The following is a 22,537-nucleotide window of genomic DNA, read 5'->3' on the forward strand; positions in this document are numbered from 1 at the left end:
TAAGACAATATCACCATTCTTTTTCCACCACTCACCCCTATGCCCAATCATCCGCTCACCCCGAACAGTCCCATCGAGTGGGAAATCTATTTTCTGGCCACAAATCAAGCCGCCAGCGAGCGAAATCGAGCGGCGATTGTTCGCGACAAATGACGGGAGAGGCGCGAGACCCCCGCGAGGCATCTCGGGCCGTAAATCCCGGCCGCCCCGCTAGCCGGTAATTACCGGGGCTGATGGATGGCGCGGGCCACGGCCGTGCTCGTATACCACCCCCGTACGAGGCGCGAGGAGCGAGACGGCCCGTAAGCTCTACTGCAGTGGCGCACGGGGCGAGATGCTCTTTTTTTAATTTTGGTCCTTCTGCAGCCGGATGGACATTGCTTTTCCACAATTACATCCGTATTTTGGTTATTCTGCAACTAGATGAATTGCCTTTGAATAATTAGTTAGGCTGGCAGAGAGAGCCGTAATTCAGTGGCGTGCCAAGCGGGTCAACCAAGACACGCGTGAGCCTTAAAATGCTTTTCATGTTCATGTCACGTTAATATACTGTTGCCTTTGTTAACGTGTGGCTCAGTTCTGACATCCAAATTTTAGTTGTTTTGTAAGAGAACATTTAAATAATCAGTACCCAGGCAGATGAATATGCTCCAATTCACCACGCTCACCTGACTTAGATCCTTGTGATTCTCATTTTGAGGGCTTTAAAACAGAAAGTGTGAGTGAAGGATAACTGTAGAACAGGGCGGAAGATGCTGTTTACTTCGTCTTAAATCAGCTTTATGGAATTATTAAAAGCTTTGAGAAAACAAATTTTTCTTGTCGACTTTGATGCCCTCTAGCGGCTAAACGAAGCAACTGTGGTGGTGGTGGCTCTACGAACACAGAATATTGGGACACACTGTACTGTTATAAATAGCAACTAGATTAAAATAATGCCGGGACATCATTTGGTTATCATTTAAAGTTTCCGCGGTAAATTTGTTGCGGCCCCGCCAATGGCTCGAACCACTTGTTGCCGTCCTGAAAGATAGGCTCTGTGTGGGAGTGCGGAGCTATGCGATGTTCTTTTCCTCTGCAGGTGCTTTCCGAGATGGGATTCCATGCGTTATTTGCATACGATTATTCATGTAGAGCGGCCGAGGGTCTGTTGAAATTCAATTAGATCGAGAATGTAATATTTTACTTCCCAGCATCCTCCTTGACGATGCTTAATACATTCTAAATTATCGGAGAGGAGAAAAACCGTCCTCTAATTGTTTCCATTCAAATGAGATATGTTGAGAATAATACACAGCTTTCATAAATGATTACAAGCCGCGTGGTCAGTAATTTTGTTTGGAATTTTATTTCTTTCGCGTGGAAATTAAATTTCTGTAAAATTAAAACAATTAGATCAAGATTACTTTAAAAAACGACATTTTGTTGCAAATTTTCAGGAGATTTTGTTCAACTAATCAGGGATCCCATTATCTCGAGCATTGATGTAACGGTTCGTCATTGTTCGTTGTAAACGAATCATTCATTTAGGGATTTGTCATTACGTTGCAACCCTGTAATGTTGGTTGGCTAAATTAGGTAGTCACCTGGCTTATAAACATTTATAAACGCTCTGTATGTTCTGCTCTGATATTAATGCTCTGTAAAGTGGAGTTATCGCAACATATTTGAATAATTGTTTAATAGTTTATATTCGTCGGATGACTGCTTGTAGTGGTTAATAGTTATATAATCGATTAAAAAAGCTCACTAAAATTTTTATATTCTCTACAAGACCGTCGCATATACATTAGTAGTTGATCAGAAAATATTAAAATCACTGTTACAGCAGCGTAAGAAGAGGCAACTGATCAAAATTAAGTTTTTTTTGTAGCCTTTCAATTAAGAAAAGTTAGTAAAACGTTTTTTTAATAGTACTTACTTGTTTAATTTGATTTATCTTTTTTATTTGTCAAAAATTTTTAGCGGAAACTTCCCAATAAACAGCTGGTTTGGGAGATTATTTTGTTTATTTACATAACATAGCACTACCATGAATTAATATAACAGTAAATTAGAGTTATATAACGCAAATTTTAATAAGAATACGTGTTATTATTATTAACATTATAATCAAACCCGCTACCCAATTATCTCGAAAATGATGATTTGTTTACAAAGCAAAGTTGCTTCTCCGGTTAATGTATAGCCTTATTAAAATAATTTATACAAAGTATCATCGATTGTATGAAAAAAAAAATACTAGCATTAAATATAACATTTATCACTATTCCTGGTCTATAATTTTCTATATATTTTTAGTATACTAGGCACATGAACAAAGTTTGAGTCTAAATAACGGATGTTAATTGAAAAGTGACATTTACAATATTGTAAATATATTGAAAAGTAACGAACTAACAGTGTTCTTCCTCTATGCCTTCATTTTATCTTATTTATTTGGGTACACAATATACTAATACTACTAAAAATACTAATTGTTTTTTATAAATTTAATATAATAAAAATGTAACATCAATTAAAACAGAAATTTGGAAATATAGCAGGCAACGCAAATTTTAATAAAAGTACTTACTCAAGTCAAACAAACTGATTTGCTAAATAAATTTAGTACTCTAGATATAAAGTCTTATTAAAATAGCTTATATCAAACATATCCAAAGGTTGAAAAGCAACTAGGATTAATTTTAAAATTATCACAGTTGCTGCCCAGTTGTTTGTCACACCTTTTTGTTATAAAATTTCCTACCCCTTGTCGCAAGTGTGCCAATATTGTTTACAACATCAAAGATCATCAATAGGAAAACGAACTTTGGAAATGTATGTCGATCTTTATCTTATATCGGCGTGATCAGAAATAAATCAACCTTTGGTCACAGCTGCAATCTGTAGTAACAGGAATCAGTTCTGTGACTGGCATTCCCTTCAGTAATACTGCATTATGACTTTTAATGTTGGACCGTCGATACTTTTTTGATAATTATGTAAAAATGGAGTAAGAATTCGCAAAATTGATGTACATATATCATATATCATATATTAGGTACATGAGATAAGAGAGCAAGTAACAATTTATAACACACAACTTCGTTTGTACTTTATTAAAATATATATTTCGTATAAATAAGGGTAGCAAAATCTAGGTAAAACATTATTAAAACCCCGTACACGATCATGAGTTTTCTGAATTAAAAAAAATAAACTTTGGGTTGTATCTAACTACTTATCGTTCATTAGCAAATCTACAAGTGCCCTTAAACAAATATTTATGAAAACAAATTTTGAGTTATATTTAAGTACTTTATCTTTCAACAACAAATCTAAGAGCACACCTGTGTGTTCTTTAAAATATACTAATCTGTCAAGTACCATTTTATTCTATTGTAATATTTGTTTAGCGAAGAATAATAGATATGAGGCACTTCTGTAAATTCTTAACGATTTTTTAAATTTCCAATTTAAAAACGTAAAAAAATACAGTAATAGGAATAATATTGAAAATATTTTTTAAATAAACACACGGTGTAACAGAGGATAATTTTAAATAAAAGAAAAACAATAATATTTTTTCCTAAATCGATTTTGTAATGATAATAATTGTTTTTAATTAACAATTAAAAATACAGACTTCGTTACAGTTGTCTGATGCGGCCAAGAAATTTTTTCTTTGTTAGAGCTTTTTCAGATAAAACATGTTTGTCTCTTGAGCTTTTTCTTAAGTAAAAGGTCATGGAACATCAGTACGACTTAATGGTTTTTAACAGTTTTTGTTTACTTAATAACATATAATTAAATGCAGATTATGCAGATCTGTTCAACTTCGTGGATGATTTTTTTTTAATGAAAAAAAAAAAAAAAAATTGGCTTTCATCTGTAATTCTTTAAATTGCTCAGGAGATGCAAAGTTTTAGTTAAAAATTGTCTATCCAAATCTGTAAAAGAAGATTATCTGATTAAAACCTGTTTTACATTTTGTTTTTGAAGGAATGTAGGCATTATTTTTTCGAAATAGTTGTACTATAGTTGTACTAGCACTAGTTGTTCTATTTTGTTTTATTGTTTTGAAGAGATTTTTGTCTCTCTCCGAAACTATAAAAGACAGAATGAAAGATGTTCAAGACAAATTTAACTTATCAACCAGATATTTCTTTTTATTACAGGGCGATATTAGTTTTCTTTACATATTTGATCACTTTTGTATATCTTAAATGAGTTAGAACCAAAGTAAAAATTGCCATGAATTATGTCACGATTTTGACAAATAAGAGAATTACGGGGTTTTCATACAAATTTCGAGAGCTGTTTTAAATAAAATTTTTCTCATCAGCAATAATTGTTTCGCAAAATTGATGGTGTTGAAAGAAAATTCGAATATGATCTGGCAGATCAAAAATTTCCATAAAACAAAATTGTGTGATAGTGAAATAAAATTTCCGTTTTTTTAGTTACTATCAGCTGTTGAACTTTGTTACGTTATTTTTGTAACACTTGTGTAGATTATTGACATTAGAATTCAATTTAAATATGTTTTTATTAAAAAAATGCAAATATCCACTACTTATCGCAATTTCAGGTTTTGAAGAAGGGGCTTGTGATAACAATAAACTACTGCAAAACAATACTAATCACAACAGAAGATCTTATCGAACACATGCCATTTAGTATAAAAGTGGAAAGAACATTGCAGTTCCTCATTATATTCTTCTATTTCTAATATTAGTAATCTAAAGCTAAAAGTACGAAAATGAAGGTCCTCGCATCTTTGATTTTGTTGGTTTTGGTAAATTATGCCTATTCGGCTGACACAACAGACGTAGCCTCTTGTAAGTATATTTTAACTATTTTTGTTATAGCTAAAAGTAGATCGTTGATAATACATATAGGTCCTTTTGGCCCTGAAAAAAAAAATACTTGAGCTTCTTATTTTGAGATTTAAACAACTGTACTTTTTAAAAATATGTTCCTTTAAATGTATTTGAGTATCTATTTTCAAATAGCGTCAGTTGCTGAAAATTTGATTAAATACTTTGTTTCTAGTATTAATGAACCCATGCTACAAGTAAATATTGATAAGAGTAACTACACTGTTGCTGCATTTCTAGATTTTATAACGGCATTTGAAAGTATTGGCAGAAATATCCTACTGAAAAAAACATATGACGTACATGGGTTTGTTTAAATTGCTTTGAAAATTATTTGTCAATTCGTCAATAAATAACTAAAATCTAACTCAAAGTTATCAACTCCCACTGTTAATAATTTTGGAGTTCCTCAAGGCAGTATCCTAGGACCAATTTTATTTATAATCTACTTAAATGATGTAAAATAGGATGTAAAATATACCACCAGTGCTTTCTTAATTTGTTTGCGAATTACAACTGTGGATTGCGATTTAAATCAGGCTATTGATAGAATCATGATCTACATAATATTGAGCACTACACATTTAAACTGCAATAAACTAAGTTTAAATATTAATAAAACTAAGGCAATGGTAACTACAGCAAAATATAAATACTCTAAAGTTATAGATATATATTTCCTATTTAAATAAAGTTTCCTTCTAAAAATAATTTACAGGCCATGACGTTCTTCTACCAGAAGTAAAAATATCTGTTGACGACGTCCTTTGTGAACTAGGACCATGTGTAGTAAGCCCTGGAGCGAAAATTTATGTGGAAGTTTCCTTCGATACCCGTAAGTATTTGGAGATGCATTTTATTAAACGAAAAACTCGAAATTTCGCAAATTTCGACTTGCATTCAATCAAACCGAGATCTTAAAATGCTAAATCTTTTCCTCGATGTTTTCGGAATCAGTGATGATTGTATTAAAGTTAAAAAACTGACTTTTTTTGGTACATTTATTCTTTGTTTGAGATGGACAGAAATGTCACAAAATAATATAATCTGGCAAACAACAAACACAACCACAAATCTTACAATGTTTACAATTTAATATCATTAATTTTTAGCTGTAAAACTGGAAAACGTTAAGCCAAAGATGACAGCTACAGTATTGGGTCTTGACGTAGATTTACCCTTGAACCAAGACAATGCTTGTGATGGACTTCTGAACACTGAATGTCCAGTAGAAGTTGGTGGACACGTGGATTACGCATATACCTATAGCCTAACTGACGTCTTCCCCGAGGTAAGCCATTAAATTGCAAAAAAATGGGTCGTCAAAACTTCCTGTATCGCTTCTACTTTCCCTACGATCTACTACTAAATCCACCATTAACTAACTTTATTTTTTTTTGTAGGTTACTGCGACATTGACCATCAATCTTCTTGACGAAGACAACGATAACGCTGAAATTCTTTGTTTCTCAATTGAAGTTCAAGTTAAGAAATCGTAAAGTAGATATTGACAGAAAAAATATGTAATGTACGCGTAGAGATATAAATATAAAACTACTCTTACTTAAGTCAGGGTTTTATTTCTAATATTAAACTGAAAATAGAAAATTTGTAATGGAATATAATTTGCGACGCATTTCTGAAGACTGATACGTTTATCAGAAGATATGGGGTTTTGCCAACTTTAGAAGAGTTGAGTTTTATCAGTACAATAATGGCGTGCTTGGTCTAAAATTAGTTAATATACGCATAAGTCATGCCTGAGTGAAATAATCAGTAAATTTTTTTAGAAGGATTCAAGGTAAATTTAAATCATTTTGTCAAAATAACCTTCAATATATAGTAAATGAGACTTCCTTTTTTTCTTATAATAAATTTTTATGTCAAAAAATATGCATATATTGTTTTAGGATCAAACACTAGCAAAAGTAATAACTAAAGATGTGCCTCTTTTTCTGGTGGAAAAATTGTCAAAATTGTACATTACATTTTATTATTAACTATATTAACTTGTGATATACGATAGTCTATAATGTGTTACTTTAATACTGTCGTCGCTATCACCCATTTTAGTAGGTACTATAATTGACAAAAATAATCAACAAATATGAGCCGTCAGTGCCGCGAGAAACAAATACTCCGAGAGCTATTTGGTCGTATCATCACGAAGAGGAAGTACATTGTACGCGGGAGCCAATGAATGGCTCCATCTGTCGTGCAAACTCCCAACAGTGCCATTCAAATGACTACAGTAGGAAGAGACCTGCTAAATGCAGGTACTTTGTTGCACGACTGCCACCCACAGAGGGCGTAACACAACGTATCAAACATTGGTTACGGATGGTTTTAGATAGATGTTTAGTAAATAAAGCTTGTTGTATTCCCGTTCCCAGAATCTGTGATCGGAGAATGTAATTTTTATCTAATACTTATAGATTTAGGTTGCGGAATGTTTTGTGTTTTATAACAAAGAGGTTATTCACTTACTACAGTTACATAAATTGTTGTAATAAATGTAGTAAATAATTATGGTAGCTTATAGAATCTACAGGTTTTAAAACAAATTATTCGAATGTAACGAATCTGTAACAAAGCTCAAAGCCCACGTGATCACAAGTGTTAGGCAACCAAAGTTGCACCAAAGCCAACTATTAACCAAAATTACCTAGACAGAAAAGTGGCTTACATGTTACATTATCTTTACAAAGATTGAATTTCAGTACTAAATAATGAAATATTTTGAGTTTTTATCACATTTTAAATCGACAAAATATTTTTTGTATGGAATAATAATGTTAAAACTTATTAAACTATTAACCTATTAAATGTAATTCTTTATAAGATGAATGATCTCACAAAATCAATTGTATCGGTGTTTCATTACTATTTATTTAACAGTTAATTACACATTATAGGTAAATAACAGTGGTGTCTTAAAGACTAACACACAAATATTTTTTTTATTCTGCTAACTAAAACTTATTACAAATGATCATATGTTCATTCATAATTACGATACAAATTTCTTAGTACTTCCCAACACAATATTTTCCGAATTAACGAATTTTTAAGTTCTGAAAAGAACTATTTTTCTTCAATTCGCAAACAGAACACAGAAATGTTGATAATGACTTCTAAATTGTACTAAGAACATAAACACATGAAAAATTACAAACGTCCTCTGCTCAGAGGATTAACATTTTACCTAGAACCCCAGTTAGTGACTTTTCTATGGCAATTTCTAAAGTACCAACCTAACAAACCAAATTTATGTCTTTGTTCTCAAAACTAATGTGGTGTTAAAAATTATTTTTTTTAATAAGAATTATGTTCACATTTCAATTATAGTTTAATTATTATTATTCCTAAAATACGTTATTTAAAGTAATTTTAGAATATAACGTATAAAGCGGTTTCTTTTTTGCCTTCATCCTTAAACATCGTACCTCCTATGAAGATCCTGAGGCTGCAAAGACAAAAAAACTGCCGTCGTATCAAGTTGAATAACTATATAAAGTGGTGTTAATAGAAAAACATTTGAATAATTGTTTAATAATCGTTTTCCGTCGGATGGCCGCTTGTAGTAATTAACAGCTATATAATCAATTAAAAAAGCTCATTAAAATTTTTATATACCCTATAAGACCGTAGCAGTTGATCAGAAAATATTAAAATCACTTTTATAGCAACGCAAGAAGAGGCAGTCGATCAAAATTAAGGTTTTTTTGTACTCTTTTAATTAAGCGAAGTTAGTAAAATGTGTTTTAATAATATTTATGTTTAATTTGAAACTTACTTAACACTTTAACTATTAGGTAGGTATAGAAGGAATATATAATTCTCATATATCGTTAAAATCGCATATATTGATTTCTTTCCATACCCATAACCTCTGATTTATCTGTTTTTGTTTATGCCAGAAATTCTGAGCATGAACTTCCCAATAAACAGCTGGTCTGACATTCGTATTAAAAAAAATGGGGAATTATTTAGTTTATTTACATAACATAATACTACTTTGAATTAATTATAACACGAAATTAGTTACATAACGTTAATTTTAATAAGAATACAACATTGTTATTGACATTATAATCAAATCCGCTACCCAGTTATCTCGAAAATGATGATTTGTTTACAAAGCAAAGTTGTTTCGGTTTAACGTATAGCCTTATTAAAATAATTTATACAAAATATCATGGAAGGTCTGAAAAAACTGCTACTTTTAAATATAATATATACCACCATTTCTAGTCTGTAGTTTTATAAATAAAACGTATCGTTGTTTTTATTTATGGGATATTTTGCTGCACGCGAAATAAATTATAAAATTCATGAAATAAATCCTTGCCCTAAAGTCAAACATTTTTTTGACATACATTTGCCAAGTGACGACATGCTTTAGAATGCATCTATATGCACCATCCACACGATACGGCATTTGTCTACGATTGACAAATATTTTTAATTGATTGCAGTATTTACTACTGTCCGTTTCTATCAAAGTACGCCGATTCATACACAAATAGAAATTATAATATAAATTTCAGTTCTAAGCAACTTTCTTTAATAATATATTTCTGTATTGTCAAAAACAAAGGCAGTTTATTCTTGAAGTATTTTTATATTTACATATTTTCTGATCACCCTGTAGGTACATTCAAGATAAAAGTTCTCCATTCCAGCCGCATTTTAAAGACAAGCAAAAATTTTAATCAAGAATACCTTTTTCTCGTAAAATAAAAAATAAAAATATTTTCCCTCTTCTCCATACTGTATATTTTTCCTTTTTTTTAAATAAAAATATTGGTATAGATATATAAAAAAGAAAAGTATGTTTTCGTTAGTTTATTTTTTAAATATGACTTTGAAAAAGAACTTGTGTCAAATTTAAAACTCTCTCCACTTCCTTAAAGTTATTTGTTACACTTTTTTGATATAAAATTTCCTGCCACTTGTCACAAGTGCCCAAAGATTGTGCAAACACACCAAAGGTCTTGATTTATCAATCGAAGTCGATCTTTGCCTTATATTTTATCTTATATCGAAATGGGCTAGGTTGATTAGATAGGAATCAGTTATATGACTCAAATTCTCGTTGGTAATACTGCAACATGACCTTTAATATTGGTCCGGCAACATTTTTTGTATGGATTGAGAATCCACGAAATTGCTTTGTTATATGAAATACAAGCACATATTACAATACATTTTATAACACAATTTTAACCTTTCCAACCAAAATATTATTGTCTCTTGAACTTTTCCTCAGTAAATCCTTGGGGATTGCAAGCAAGGTTCTTAAGGATTTTGAAAAAAAATGTTGATCCTGTTTTGTTTTATTGTCTCGAAGCGGAAACTTTTCCTCTTAGTCTGATGAGTTACTATCAGTTGTTAAAAATAAATTCCAATATGTTTTTATTAAAAAAGTCCATTATCACAATTTTAGGTGTTGAACAAGGGGTATGAGTGTGATAACAATAACAAATGTATTGAAAAACAATACTAATCACCGTAGAGAATCTTATCGAATCCATAGCATTTAGTATAAAAGCAGATGGGACATTTCAGTTCCTCATTATATTCTTCCATTTGTAATATTAGTGATCTAAAGCTAAAAGTACGAAAATGAAGGTCTTGGCATCTTTGGCTTTGCTGGCTTTGGTAAATTATGCTTATGCGGCAGACACGACAGTTGTAAAATCTTGTAAGTATATTTTAACCATTTATATTATAATAGAAGATCGTTTAATAAAATACTGGACAGGTCGTTTTGGTTCTGCATGTATTAAGAAATTGTAAGAGATAGGAAAGTAGTTCGCATATGGGAGAAATTTTAGATCATTAAGTTACTAATTTTAGAGCAATTACAGACCGGCTCCAGCTGTTAAAATTTTCGAGATATTTTGGAAAAAGAGACTATAATCTTTCTATTCTTATGAATATTTGAAATCCGTAGAAGCCATCGTTATTTCCTTTGCAACCTCTTTTCATGCGAAACTTCGGTACATTGCTGTATTTTCTTGTTCACGAAAAAATAAAGTTGAAATGAAACTACAACGTTGAAATAAAAATACGGTGATGCTGTTTGCAAAAGTTTGTTGTAATAAAGTCTTAGTTATTCAAAAAACGTGGTAATAAAAAAATGTATTTTTTTCAAAATATTTCAAACAGCTAGACCCGCCCCACAGGTGCCATTAAGTTAGTCACAGAATGGTCTAATACTTTGCTTAATTAACCATTCTTGTACATAATAGTGTCCTAGATACTAATTTATGAATTTCCAAAATGGCCAACTTAGTACAGACTTCTAATAAAAATAAAATGAGCTTCTTATGTTTTAAATATTCAAATGTATTTGAGCTATTATTATTATTTTACCTATATTTAGCAAATGCATATAAATGCAATGCAAATAATTAAAAAACTAAATTTTTCAGGTCATGATGCTCTTTTACCAGAAGTAAAAGTGACTATCGACAACACAGTGTGTGCAGAGGGACCTTGTGTAGTCGGAACTGGATCAGATGTTTCTGTAATGGTTTCCTTTGATACCCGTAAGTATTTATAAATACATCTTTTTAAACAAAAAAGTCGTAAATTTAACAAACTTTGAGTTATATTCGGTGAACTAGAAATTTTAAAATGTTATAAATTATAAAAACATTATTTTTTATGCAACCACGATTTAATTTAAAAAGTACAATCTTTACAACTTAATCTCTTCTAACTGTCCTGTTAACTTCTAGCTGTCAAATTGGAGCACATTAAGGCGAAATTTGTAGCTTCGGGATCAAGTGGTGATATAGAAATACCCCTGGACCAAGACGACGCTTGTGTAGGAATTGTGAACACGAAATGTCCAGTGGCTGCTAACGATCACGTTGATTATGAATATACTACGGTTCTAGATGAAGAATATCCCGAGGTGAGTTATTAAATTGAAAAAAAAAGGAAATGTAGAAAATATTGAGCAATACACGGTATTCAGGCAGAGTTTCCATACCGCCTCTATTCTCCCTACTATCTACTACTGTAACTAATGTTAACTAATACTATAATTTGTTTTGTAGGGGGATGCTACAGTGACTATCACTTTACTTGACGAGGACAACGATGATGCTGAAGTGATATGTTTCTCCCTTGACATTTCAATTAAGAATTCGTAATGTAGACATTTATACAAATATAAACAGAAAAATATATAATGTAGATGTTGAAATATTTTAATGAAAATAAATAGGTAACTGAAACAACAATAGATTTAATTTGTGCAAATCCACTTCTTACGGTGTAAAAAACCAAAGGTCCAGATTTATCGATATAAAAATGACCTTTGGAAATGTATGTCGATCTTTATCACATATCAAAATGTACTAGGTGGGTCAGAATTAAGTGATACAAACTTTTGGTTATAATTGCAAATTGCAGTAAAAGTTAATGTTACTCAAATTCACTTTAGTAATACTACAGCATGACTTTTGATGTTGGACCCACAACATTTTTTGTATAAAAGTAATTGTGACGTAAAAATGGAGTAAGAATCTACGAAATTGATCTTTTTGCTGTATGCTCTGCTATATATAAAATAAAAGAACAAATAACAATAAATTTTATAATACATTTTAAATATATTTTATGAAATATATGATGTGTTATTAAAACTCCATATAGGTACGATGATGGGTAAGATCCTAAACTAAATTTTGTGAAATTTTTACTTATCTTTCAACAACATATCTAAGAGAACATCTGCTTGTTCTTACAATACCAATCATCCAAGAATCATTTTACAAAATTAGGATATTTGTTTAGGAAAGAATAGAAGAATTTTCCAACATCGGTAATAAATTTAAACACTTTTAACTTATAGTATATTATGCAAAATTAAATTCTGAAACTTTTTTCCTCTTCAATATTCTTCCAAAATGCATAGGTTCCAAGATATACCTAAGTAAAAAACTCACACACAAATAATGTTTTTATTCTGCTAACTAAAATTTATTACAGATGTTCGAAATATATTATTGTTGATACCACCAAACACATAAAAATCTAACGGGGTGAGATCAGGACTTCGTGCGGACCACAATACCCTCGTATCAATATATCACCGCACAAAATTCCTGCATATATCTTACATTTTCTGATGTAGTATGTACTGTGGCTCCATCGTGATGAAAAAATCCACATTGCAGTCCATCATTACTATTATGCAGTGATTACAGAGCTTGCTATCGTTTTCATTTATTAGTTCTCGGGAAAAAATTGGGCCTACTATCTTCTGAGGATGTAAGGATGTTTCAATAAACTTATGAGGATTTCTTATAGGACAAGGTCTATAATTTTGATTATTTACTTGACCAGATAACTGACATACCTACGGATATAATAAAAATTAACAATAAGTTGCGTTATTTACAATAAATTACATTATATTAAAAATTAAATAAAAATACTGAAGAAATGGTAGAATTTTTAAAATATTCGAAATAATTTTTTTTTGTTTTAATTATGAGAATGTATAATGCAACTAGCATCGCACATGCGTCTAAACTTTTTTTCTACAGCATGTGTAAATAATTACAGAAATAATATGAAACGAGAGTCTTGACTGATAAGGATACTTGTTGATTGGTAGTAAATAAAGTCACTAGTCCAAGTTTTCATAAGTCTACATCTGACACTTATTTCTGTGACAATCCATAGGTAGGTATATTTTTTAAACAAAAATTTTAATATAGATTGTTAAATAAAAAAAAACTAATGTTAAATTTAAAATCCTTACTACTTCGTTGCAGTTATTTGTCATACTTATTTGATATAAAATTCCAGCCACTTGTCACAAGTGCGCAAATATTGTGCAATAACACCGAAGGTCCTGATTTATCAATCGCAAAATTACCTTTGGAAGTGATATTTCTCTTATGTCTTATCTTATGTAGAAATGCACTAGGTCGGTCAGATTATATGACTCAAATTCTCGTTAGTAATACTGCAACATGACCTTCAATTTTTGGACCAGTAACTTTTTTTTGTATAAAAGTAATTATTTTTTTAAATCTTTTCTGTATGCTTTGCTATATGAAATAAAGGAACATATAACAATAAATTTTATAACATAATTTCAACCTTTCAAATCAAAATATTTTTGTCGCTTGAGCTTTCCCCTAATAAATAATGGGATTGCAAGCAAGGTTCATAGGGATTTTGAAAAAAATTTGATCCTGTTTCCTTTTATTGTTTTGAAGCGGAAACTTTTCCTCTTATTTTGATGAGTTGTTGTGTAGATTAATTATTGCCATTAAAACAAAGTTTCAATGTGATTTTATAAAAAAATCCATTATCGCATTTTTAGGTGTTGAACAATGGGTATGAGTGTGATAATAGTAACAAATATATTGAAAAAAATACCAATCTCCGTTAGAGAATCTTATCGAATGCATAGAATTTAGTATAAAAGTAGATGGGACATTACAGTTCCTCATTATATTCTTCCATTTCTAATATTCGTGATCTAAAGCTAAAAGTACGAAAATGAAGGTCTTGGCATCTTTAGCTTTGCTGACTTTGGTAAATTATGCTTATTCGGCAGACACCACAGCTGTAAAAGCTTGTAAGTATATTTTAACTATTTCTATTATAATTGTATATCGTTTATATAATTCTGGATAGGTCGTTTTGGTTCTGCATGTATTGAGAAATTGTAAGAGATAGGAACGTAGTCGCATATGGGAGAAATTTTAGATCATTAAGTTACTAACTCTAGAGCAATCACAGACCGGCTCCAGCTGTTAAGGTTTTCGGGATATGTTGAAAAAAGAGACTATAATCTTTCTATTCTAACGAATATTTAAAATCCGTAGAAACCATCGTTATTTCCTTTGCAACCTCTTTTCATACTTTACATTCAGTTGTTTTTTCTAATACTGTATTATAAAAATTCATAAAAAAGCAAAAACTTTTTTGGTAATATCAATAATAAAGTCACAATAAGTTGTCAGATTATAGTGACTTATGATTATAGTACATCATAATTTCCGAGATTTATGAACTTCCAAAATGGCCTAATTAGTACAGTTTTATTTAGCTCGACGCTTCTTACTTTGAAATAAAAATAAAATGAGCTTATGTTGTAAATATTCAAATGTATGAGCATTTATTTTATCTATATTTAGTAAATGCATATAAATGCAACGCAAATAATTTAAAAAAATATTTTTTTTAGGTCACGATGCTCTTTTACCAGAAGTAAAAGTGACCATAGACAACACAGTGTGTGCAGAGGGACCTTGTGTAGTCGGAACTGGTTCAGAACTTTCTGTATTGGTTTCCTTTGATACCCGTAAGTATTTATAAATACATTTTACTAAACAAAAATGTAAATTTAACAAATTTTGAGTTATATTCGATGAACTAGAAATATTAAAATGTTAACAAAGTTATAAATTCAACAAAATTTGTCGTGCCGATGGTTCTTAGCTTGACTTTTTAAGTATTCTTGGTTTGAGAAGGAACAGAAATATTGGAAAATAATATAGCATGAGTGCAAACATTATTTTCAACACTTTTTTACGCATTCACAATTTACGTAAAAAAAAATTAAGAACTTTACATCTAGATCTAGATCTTTACAACTTAATCTCTTCTAATTGTCCTTTAATTTCTAGCTGTCAAATTGGAGCACATTAAGGCGAAATTCGTAGCTTCGGGACCAGATGCTGACGTAGAAATACCCCTGATCGATGCTTGTAAAGGAATTGTGAACACGGAATGTCCAGTAGCAGCTAACGAACACGTTGATTATGAATACAGTCAGGTTATAGCTAATGAATATCCCGAGGTTAGTTATTAAACTGAAAGAAAGGAAATGTAAAAGATATTGAACACTACACGGTATTCGGGCAGAGTTTCCATACTGTTTCTACTACTGTAACTAATGTTAACTAATACTAATTTGTTTTGTAGGTGGATGCTACAGTGACTGTCAGTTTACTTGATGAGGATAACGATGACGCTGAAGTAATATGCTTCTCCCTTGACGTTACAATTAAAAATTCGTAATGTAGACATTTATACAAATATGAACAGGAAAATATATAATGTAGATGTTGAAATATTTTAATGAAAATAAATAATTGAAACAACAATACATTTAATTTGTGCAAATCCATTTCCTAAAGCTGTTTTACATTGACAATTTATTCATCAATAAATTGACGAAGTTCTTCATCAATTAATTCACGAATTTATTGTGTGGTTTTACACTGATACGGACTTTGTCAAGTTTTTTGACGCATGAATCAGTTCTACCAATGAATAAAAGAAGCAAATAAATTTAAAAAATGTCACCTTTCCACTCATAATTGTAGTGACACAACAGCGGTACCGTTTTGACACATATTATATAAACATTAGTTTTTGTAAGTAACAAATCAGTAAAAACAATGCAAAACTAGCACGACGCCACACAATTATTTACATATTCCAATAACATAACCTCATTACTGATCTGTGGCTGGAAATCTGTTGGGTTGGTACTTCCGAACTTCACGAAGAAATTGACGAAAATTAGAACATGCTCTAATTCGTCAAGAAATTGATGGAGTTATTTGACAGCTGATTCGGTGCATTACACTTGTCCAATTTCTTGATGAAGCGACTTCATCAATTAATTGATCAATAAATTGTCAATGTAAAACAGCTATTACGGTTTGTTCATCAATAGCAATTAACCCATATTAAATTCAAGGATTAAAATAAAACTGGATTATTGTAAAATAGTTCAATTCAATGATTTTCTCGTCCCTATGTATGCGTGATTCAACTAGCCGTAGGTATATGATGGATAGAGATAGAATAAAGACCTATAAATTTAAAGTAGACGAAACCAATTTACTTGTAGAATTAATAAAAAAGTATATCATTTAGTTCATTTAAGCTGGTAAGAACATTATGTACCTTATTTGTACTACAAAAAACGAGATTTGTTTGTGAGAGAATATCTAAGGATCCATACAAATTTGTTTTTATTTTAATTTTAAGAACATTACCACTATTTATCACTATTCAGTTGTGGCATATGTAGATTGTTTTCTACATAAAAAATGCGCTACACAACCTATCAGCTCCATAAAAGAAAAAAGCGATTTGTAATGATTATATATTAGTTTTTAATACAGACTTCGATTGAGTTGTTTGATGTGGCTAAGAAAATTTTCATTTGTTACAATCTTTCCAACCAAAAACAGAAACAAATATTGTAGTTAGATCCTCAAGACAAGTTTGATTGGCCAACCAGATATTTGATATTCTCACTTGTTTTTGAATTACAGAGCGATATTCGCTTTCTCGACCATTTTGACTACCTCTGTATATTCTGCAGTTAAATAATATAGAACTAAAGTAGAAATTGCCATCTACGAATTTTCCAACGTAAAAATCGATTTGTAAATGTAATCTAGTAAAACAGAGGACTTATTTGCTCTTTGTATAATGTCATGATTATCATAATAGAAAATTACAAACTTCGAGGACATGTTAAATAACAGAAGTTCTTTGAATACGGTGTGGAAAATTTGTAAATCTGTGATAAGTGTTTAGTAAAATTTGATGGTTGCGTAACAAAATTTACATGTAATCTGGTAGATAAAAAGTTTCAGTGAAGCAGCATTCAATTGACAATGAAATAAAATTCCAGTTAATAACTTATCACCTGTTGAAGTTTGTTACAATGTTTTTTTGACTTGCGATGACTAATTATTGTCATTAAAAATCAATTTTAATATGCTTTTATTAAAAAAGGCAAACATTCATTATCGCAATTTTTTCGTGGAAATAAGGTTCTGAGTGCGATAATAATAACAAATTATTGCAAAACAATATTAATCACCGTAGAAAATCTTATCGAATCCATACAGCATTTAGTATAAAAGTCAACGGGACAGTACAGCTCCATATTACAGTATTCAGTTTCTATACCTATTAGTTGCAAGCACGAAAATGAAGGTCTTGCCGTCTTTGATTTTGTTAGTTTTGGTAAATTATGCTTATGCGGCAGATACAACAAAGGTAGGCTCTTGTAAGTATATTTGAATTGTTTATATTATACCTGATAGGTGGTATATATAATACTGAATGGCTCATGTTGGCTATGGATGCATTGATATCTCGAAAAGTGTAACTGATAGTAAAATTTTAGACCAATAAGTTATAAAAAAAATATTTTTACAGGTCATGATGTTCTTTTACCAGAAGTAACAATGATCGTAGACAACACCATTTGTACAGAGGGGCCGTGTGTTATGAGCCCTGGATCAGACGTTTCTATATTGGTCTCCTTTGATACCCGTAAGTATTTTTATTAAACAAAGAACACAGAAATTTAACAAATTTTGAGTTCTAAACTTTACAATGTTAAATCTTTTCTTCGAGGTGAATCTAACGAGAACATATCACACATACAACGCCAACAAAATTCATCATAACTTCGAGTGTTTAAAATTCTTACGTACAATACGTCTACAACTTAATCTCACTGTTCCGTTAATTTCTAGCTGTAAAATTGGAGCATATTAAGCCGAAACTCATAGCTACAGTAGGAGATGTTGAGTTAGAAGTATCTCTGGGCCAAGACGATGCTTGTGAAGGAATTGTGAACACGAAATGTCCAGTGGCAGCTGGCGAACACGTCGATTATGAACACGAACAGGTTCTAAGTGACATCTATCCCGAGGTGAGCTATTAAATATAAAAAAATATATAACTATCGAACCATTCCTTGCGTCTTCAAAATTTCTAGACAGCTTGTGCAACTAAACAGTATTCTTGCAGAGTTTCTATAACATTTCTATCCTCCCTATCATCTACTGCTGTAACTAATGCTGACTTAGACAATTTGTTTTCTAGGGGGTTGCTACATTGACTTCCGTTTTACTTGATCTCGACAACGATGGTGCTGAAGTGATATGCTATACCATTGATGTTCTAATTGAGAAATCATAGTGTGGACATTGATACAAATACGAACAATAAAGTAAATAGTGCATTTATATTTTTTATCTATTTGTTTTCGAATTACAGAGAACTTATTCGGCTCATTATAACCTTGATTTAAAACCAGTAATTTATTCCTAATATAAAACAACGGGAACAACATTTGTATGAGAATAAAATTTGTGCAAATAATAATAATAACAATAATAAAGAATAATAAATCGTCTTTATTAGAAGCAGATAAAGTACATATAAAAATAAAGAAATAGAAAAAATGAAGGGAAAAATTCGCAAACCTATGGCGAAGTCTAGCAAAAGCTGTTCACACTCAACCATATGTATGCGATAGATGTGATTTCAAAATACATAAATAACAGCAGACAATTGCTCAGAAAAGAAACAATAACACAGTTAAAATAAAATACAATTACCTAACAATAATCAACAGTTTAAAATAAAAATCTTCGAATATAAACTATAAAATCAGCTGTCCACTCAATAGATACGATTTAAATTTATACCAGAATTTGTTAATATTAAAAATTTTTATATTATCAGGAAGAGAATTGTATAAAGTGATAGAATTATAAGTAAAACATATTTTAAATAGGGCACTACGATGATGTGGCATTGTAAAGGTATTTTTAAATCGGATATTCCTCGAATGAACATTAAAGCGTTTAACAAATTTAGTTTTTAATGGATGATAAGAAGGAATGGTTAAAATTTTATGCACAAGATGGTGACATCGACGATTCTTCATGTTGAGCCACTTGATTTCTACAATTTTGTGAGAAATATGATCAAATTTTCTTAATCCAAGTACAAGTCGACAACATGAATTTTGAACTTTTTGAATTCCATTTTTTTCTTGTATACTAAGACATGGACAATAGACATAATCACAGTAATTAAAATAGGAAGGGACAAGTGACTCACATAATTAATTTTCAGTTTCTTATTCAGAATATGACGACTACTATAAATTAATCTAAGCGAAGAATAAGATTTTTTGAATAATGTTTTCGCATGCTGATTGAATCGTAAGTTACTGTCAAGAGTCACTCCTAGAATTTTTACACTGTTAGTAATAGGAATTGGAATAACATCAATTATAATATTAAAGTTGAGTCTTAATATTTGTACCTTTTTCTTGGTACCAAACCATTTTGGTTTGCTAAAATTTAATTTTAAGTTATGTTCATCAGATAACTGCCTTACAGTTTGTAACTCAGAGCTGATAATATTGCATGCTTGATTCAGATCATTAATATCAAAATAATAATAGTTGAGTCTCATCAGCATAAGCTTGTACTTTACATTGTTGAATTGATTCTAAAATGGAAGCAGTGTAAAGTATAAAAAGTAAGGGACCCAAAATTGAACCCTGGGGTACACCAGAAAGTATTTCTAAACTATTAGATAAAATGTCATTAACACATACCTTGTTGAGTCCAGTAACTAAAGCACTAACTAGTCCCCTGTCCTGTGCTTTTATTAAATCATCAGTGACGGTAATTAGAGCAGTTAAAGTACTATACCCTTTCCTGAAGCCACATTGCGATTGAGGTAAGAGACTATTATTTACAAAATAGTCATAAATGTGATTATATAACAATCTTTCAAAAATTTTGGAAAACGCAGGTAGTATACTAATTATTCTAAGATCAGAGAACGATTCTGAATTATTTTTTTTTTTTGGGTATAGGCAAATCGATTGCCTTTTTCCACAAACGAGGAAAGTATTAAATAAATAATAAAATGTTAGACCCTGTCCCTAGGTAATTATTGTTAGAAGTGTCAAAACATCGATATTTTTATGTGAAATTAATAGCTGTTCAGATAACCATGTTATCTATAAGTGGAGTTAAATATAATGTATACCTATAGCTTCTCTGGACTGTTTTCAGCGATTTGATATAAACCAAATAATTTTATTAATTTAGAACGATATACAGGGTGTATATAGAAAACGAACGTTTCTGCATATATGTTTATAGGAACTGGTTTTGTTCATTTGCGACAGTTAGATTAAATTACATCTTGTATACATCATATCCAATATTCCAAATTACATAACGTACACATAAATAGGAAACGGATTAGTAAAAAATAAAATAAGTGTGTAGAAAAGTCTATATTCTTCGAGTTTAGGTCTGGACTAAATCTGAATTAAATATAAACTAAATTTACTGAATTCATTTATATTTATTTTTAAAAATAAGATGAAGCAGCATACATATTTTTCTGTGATACTTTTTCTAAGAGGTATATGATCCATCAAAAATAAAATATAAAACACATTTTGTAATCAACAGCAGTTCAGAACATGAAATAATATTAGGAGAAAAAATAAGTCTGTTTTATTACAAACCGCTAGTACCTTATCTAAACCAAGCTCTTAAGAAAAGGATTCCTAGAGATAAGTAATCAGAATTTCTGATTTAAAATTTCGGAGTTAGCGGGTTAAACGAACTGAAGGCTTTGGCCACTCCGGTTTTCCTAATTATGGTAGGAGAAACAACCAATGTAAATTCTTCTATGAAAATGAATCCTGCTGATATGGTAGTTGTAGTAAGTGTCGAATATTTTGCAAGTGTCATGACATGTTTTCGAATGTGTCGATATGCACCATCCACACGATACGACATTCGTCTATTGCATTAGTCTAATGATATGCACCTCCACACACGATACGACATTTGTCCTTTGCAAATGATCGCTTTATCTGAAGCCGGATTTACACGAAATTAATAAAAATATTTCTACACTGGTGACGATGCTTCTTTACCAGAAGCTGTACAGTGAGATCGGGAGCAGATATTCATCTGTTCATATTTTTTAAAGCACGTGCATGTAATTATAGAAATAATATGTATGGGAGACTTAACTGATAAGGCATATCCATTGAAAAGGATTGTTGATTAGTACACTTCAAATGTCACTTTTTATTTAATGCCAATGTGAATGGACTGCAATCTTTCATGTATAATCTGCGGTATTTTCATAATTTAAGTATGGCAATAAAAAAATTTCCTTCGAACAGGGTGTATGAAAAAATATTTTAGAAAAACAATTAACAAAATGATATATGGATAAATAAAAAACTTATAGGAAAAATGACACTTTGTAACGAGCGTCAAAAGTTTTCCAAAATTTGCTTATAAAAAATATACAATCATTAAATTATTGGTGATGTTAGAAGTATGTGTTTTTGTATTAAATACATTTAGACAAATAATGTTTTGTTTTTATTTCTAATAGATATTGATAATTCAATGCTAGTCAACAGAGTAGTAGTTTCCTGCAATATCAACGGTTAGAAATCTTGTTTATGAGGTTGACACCTCTTGCCTATCTAAATATCTGGTATCGAGGAATATTGTTTGACTTTACTTGAAAAGAGCTATTAGAAAAGAAGTTTTGAATTTATTTGACTGTTTTTTTATGTAAAAAATTTAAAAAATTGGTTTATGTTATTTGTTTGTTCGATGGACTATTTAAAAAAAAATGAAATTATTTTATTGAGTTAGGTACGTACAAAATGTCGCTTATTAATTAAAATAGACAATTAGAAATACATAACAGATCGATCGAAAGAATTCATTTAGAGGGTAAAAAAAGGAAAATTGTTACCTAGACTTTTATAAGTGGAAATGGTAAAGAGGCTTATAATAAAC

At 30.6% G+C, this 22,537-nt stretch overlaps 4 protein-coding genes and 1 long non-coding RNA gene across 5 annotated transcripts; 4 read left to right on the forward strand and 1 right to left on the reverse strand.

Moving 5' to 3' along the window:
• Window positions 1–4,653: 4,653 nt before the first annotated feature.
• Window positions 4,654–6,430, forward strand: LOC108909403 (mite group 2 allergen Der f 2). The gene is made up of 4 exons (XM_018713736.1): window positions 4,654–4,823; window positions 5,581–5,697; window positions 5,975–6,153; window positions 6,266–6,430. The coding sequence occupies exons 1-4, from the start codon at window positions 4,745–4,747 to the stop codon at window positions 6,359–6,361; spliced, it is 471 nt and encodes a 156-aa protein (XP_018569252.1). The 5' UTR covers window positions 4,654–4,744; the 3' UTR covers window positions 6,362–6,430.
• A 3,997-nt stretch (window positions 6,431–10,427) lies between these two features.
• Window positions 10,428–12,115, forward strand: LOC108909387 (mite group 2 allergen Gly d 2.02-like). The gene is made up of 4 exons (XM_018713714.1): window positions 10,428–10,569; window positions 11,303–11,419; window positions 11,612–11,790; window positions 11,936–12,115. Exons 1-4 carry the CDS (start codon window positions 10,491–10,493, stop codon window positions 12,029–12,031), a joined length of 471 nt encoding a protein of 156 aa, XP_018569230.1. The 5' UTR covers window positions 10,428–10,490; the 3' UTR covers window positions 12,032–12,115.
• Window positions 12,116–12,830: 715 nt separating this feature from the next.
• LOC108909391 lies at window positions 12,831–20,797 on the reverse strand. Its single transcript, XR_001964417.1, has 2 exons — window positions 20,302–20,797; window positions 12,831–13,242 (listed from the first exon to the last, which is right to left on the reverse strand). It is a non-coding gene; the product is annotated as an uncharacterized LOC108909391 (long non-coding RNA).
• Window positions 14,345–15,979, forward strand: LOC108909390 (epididymal secretory protein E1-like). The gene is made up of 4 exons (XM_018713716.1): window positions 14,345–14,478; window positions 15,091–15,207; window positions 15,533–15,705; window positions 15,831–15,979. Exons 1-4 carry the CDS (start codon window positions 14,400–14,402, stop codon window positions 15,924–15,926), a joined length of 465 nt encoding a protein of 154 aa, XP_018569232.1. The 5' UTR covers window positions 14,345–14,399; the 3' UTR covers window positions 15,927–15,979.
• LOC108909389 lies at window positions 17,734–18,917 on the forward strand. Its single transcript, XM_018713715.1, has 4 exons — window positions 17,734–17,943; window positions 18,096–18,212; window positions 18,419–18,597; window positions 18,771–18,917. The coding sequence occupies exons 1-4, from the start codon at window positions 17,865–17,867 to the stop codon at window positions 18,864–18,866; spliced, it is 471 nt and encodes a 156-aa protein (XP_018569231.1). The 5' UTR covers window positions 17,734–17,864; the 3' UTR covers window positions 18,867–18,917.
• Window positions 20,798–22,537: the final 1,740 nt, after the last annotated feature.

This window comes from Anoplophora glabripennis, unplaced genomic scaffold (genome assembly GCF_000390285.2).
Source record: "Anoplophora glabripennis isolate ALB-LARVAE unplaced genomic scaffold, Agla_2.0 scaffold143, whole genome shotgun sequence".
NCBI lineage: Eukaryota > Metazoa > Arthropoda > Insecta > Coleoptera > Cerambycidae > Anoplophora > Anoplophora glabripennis.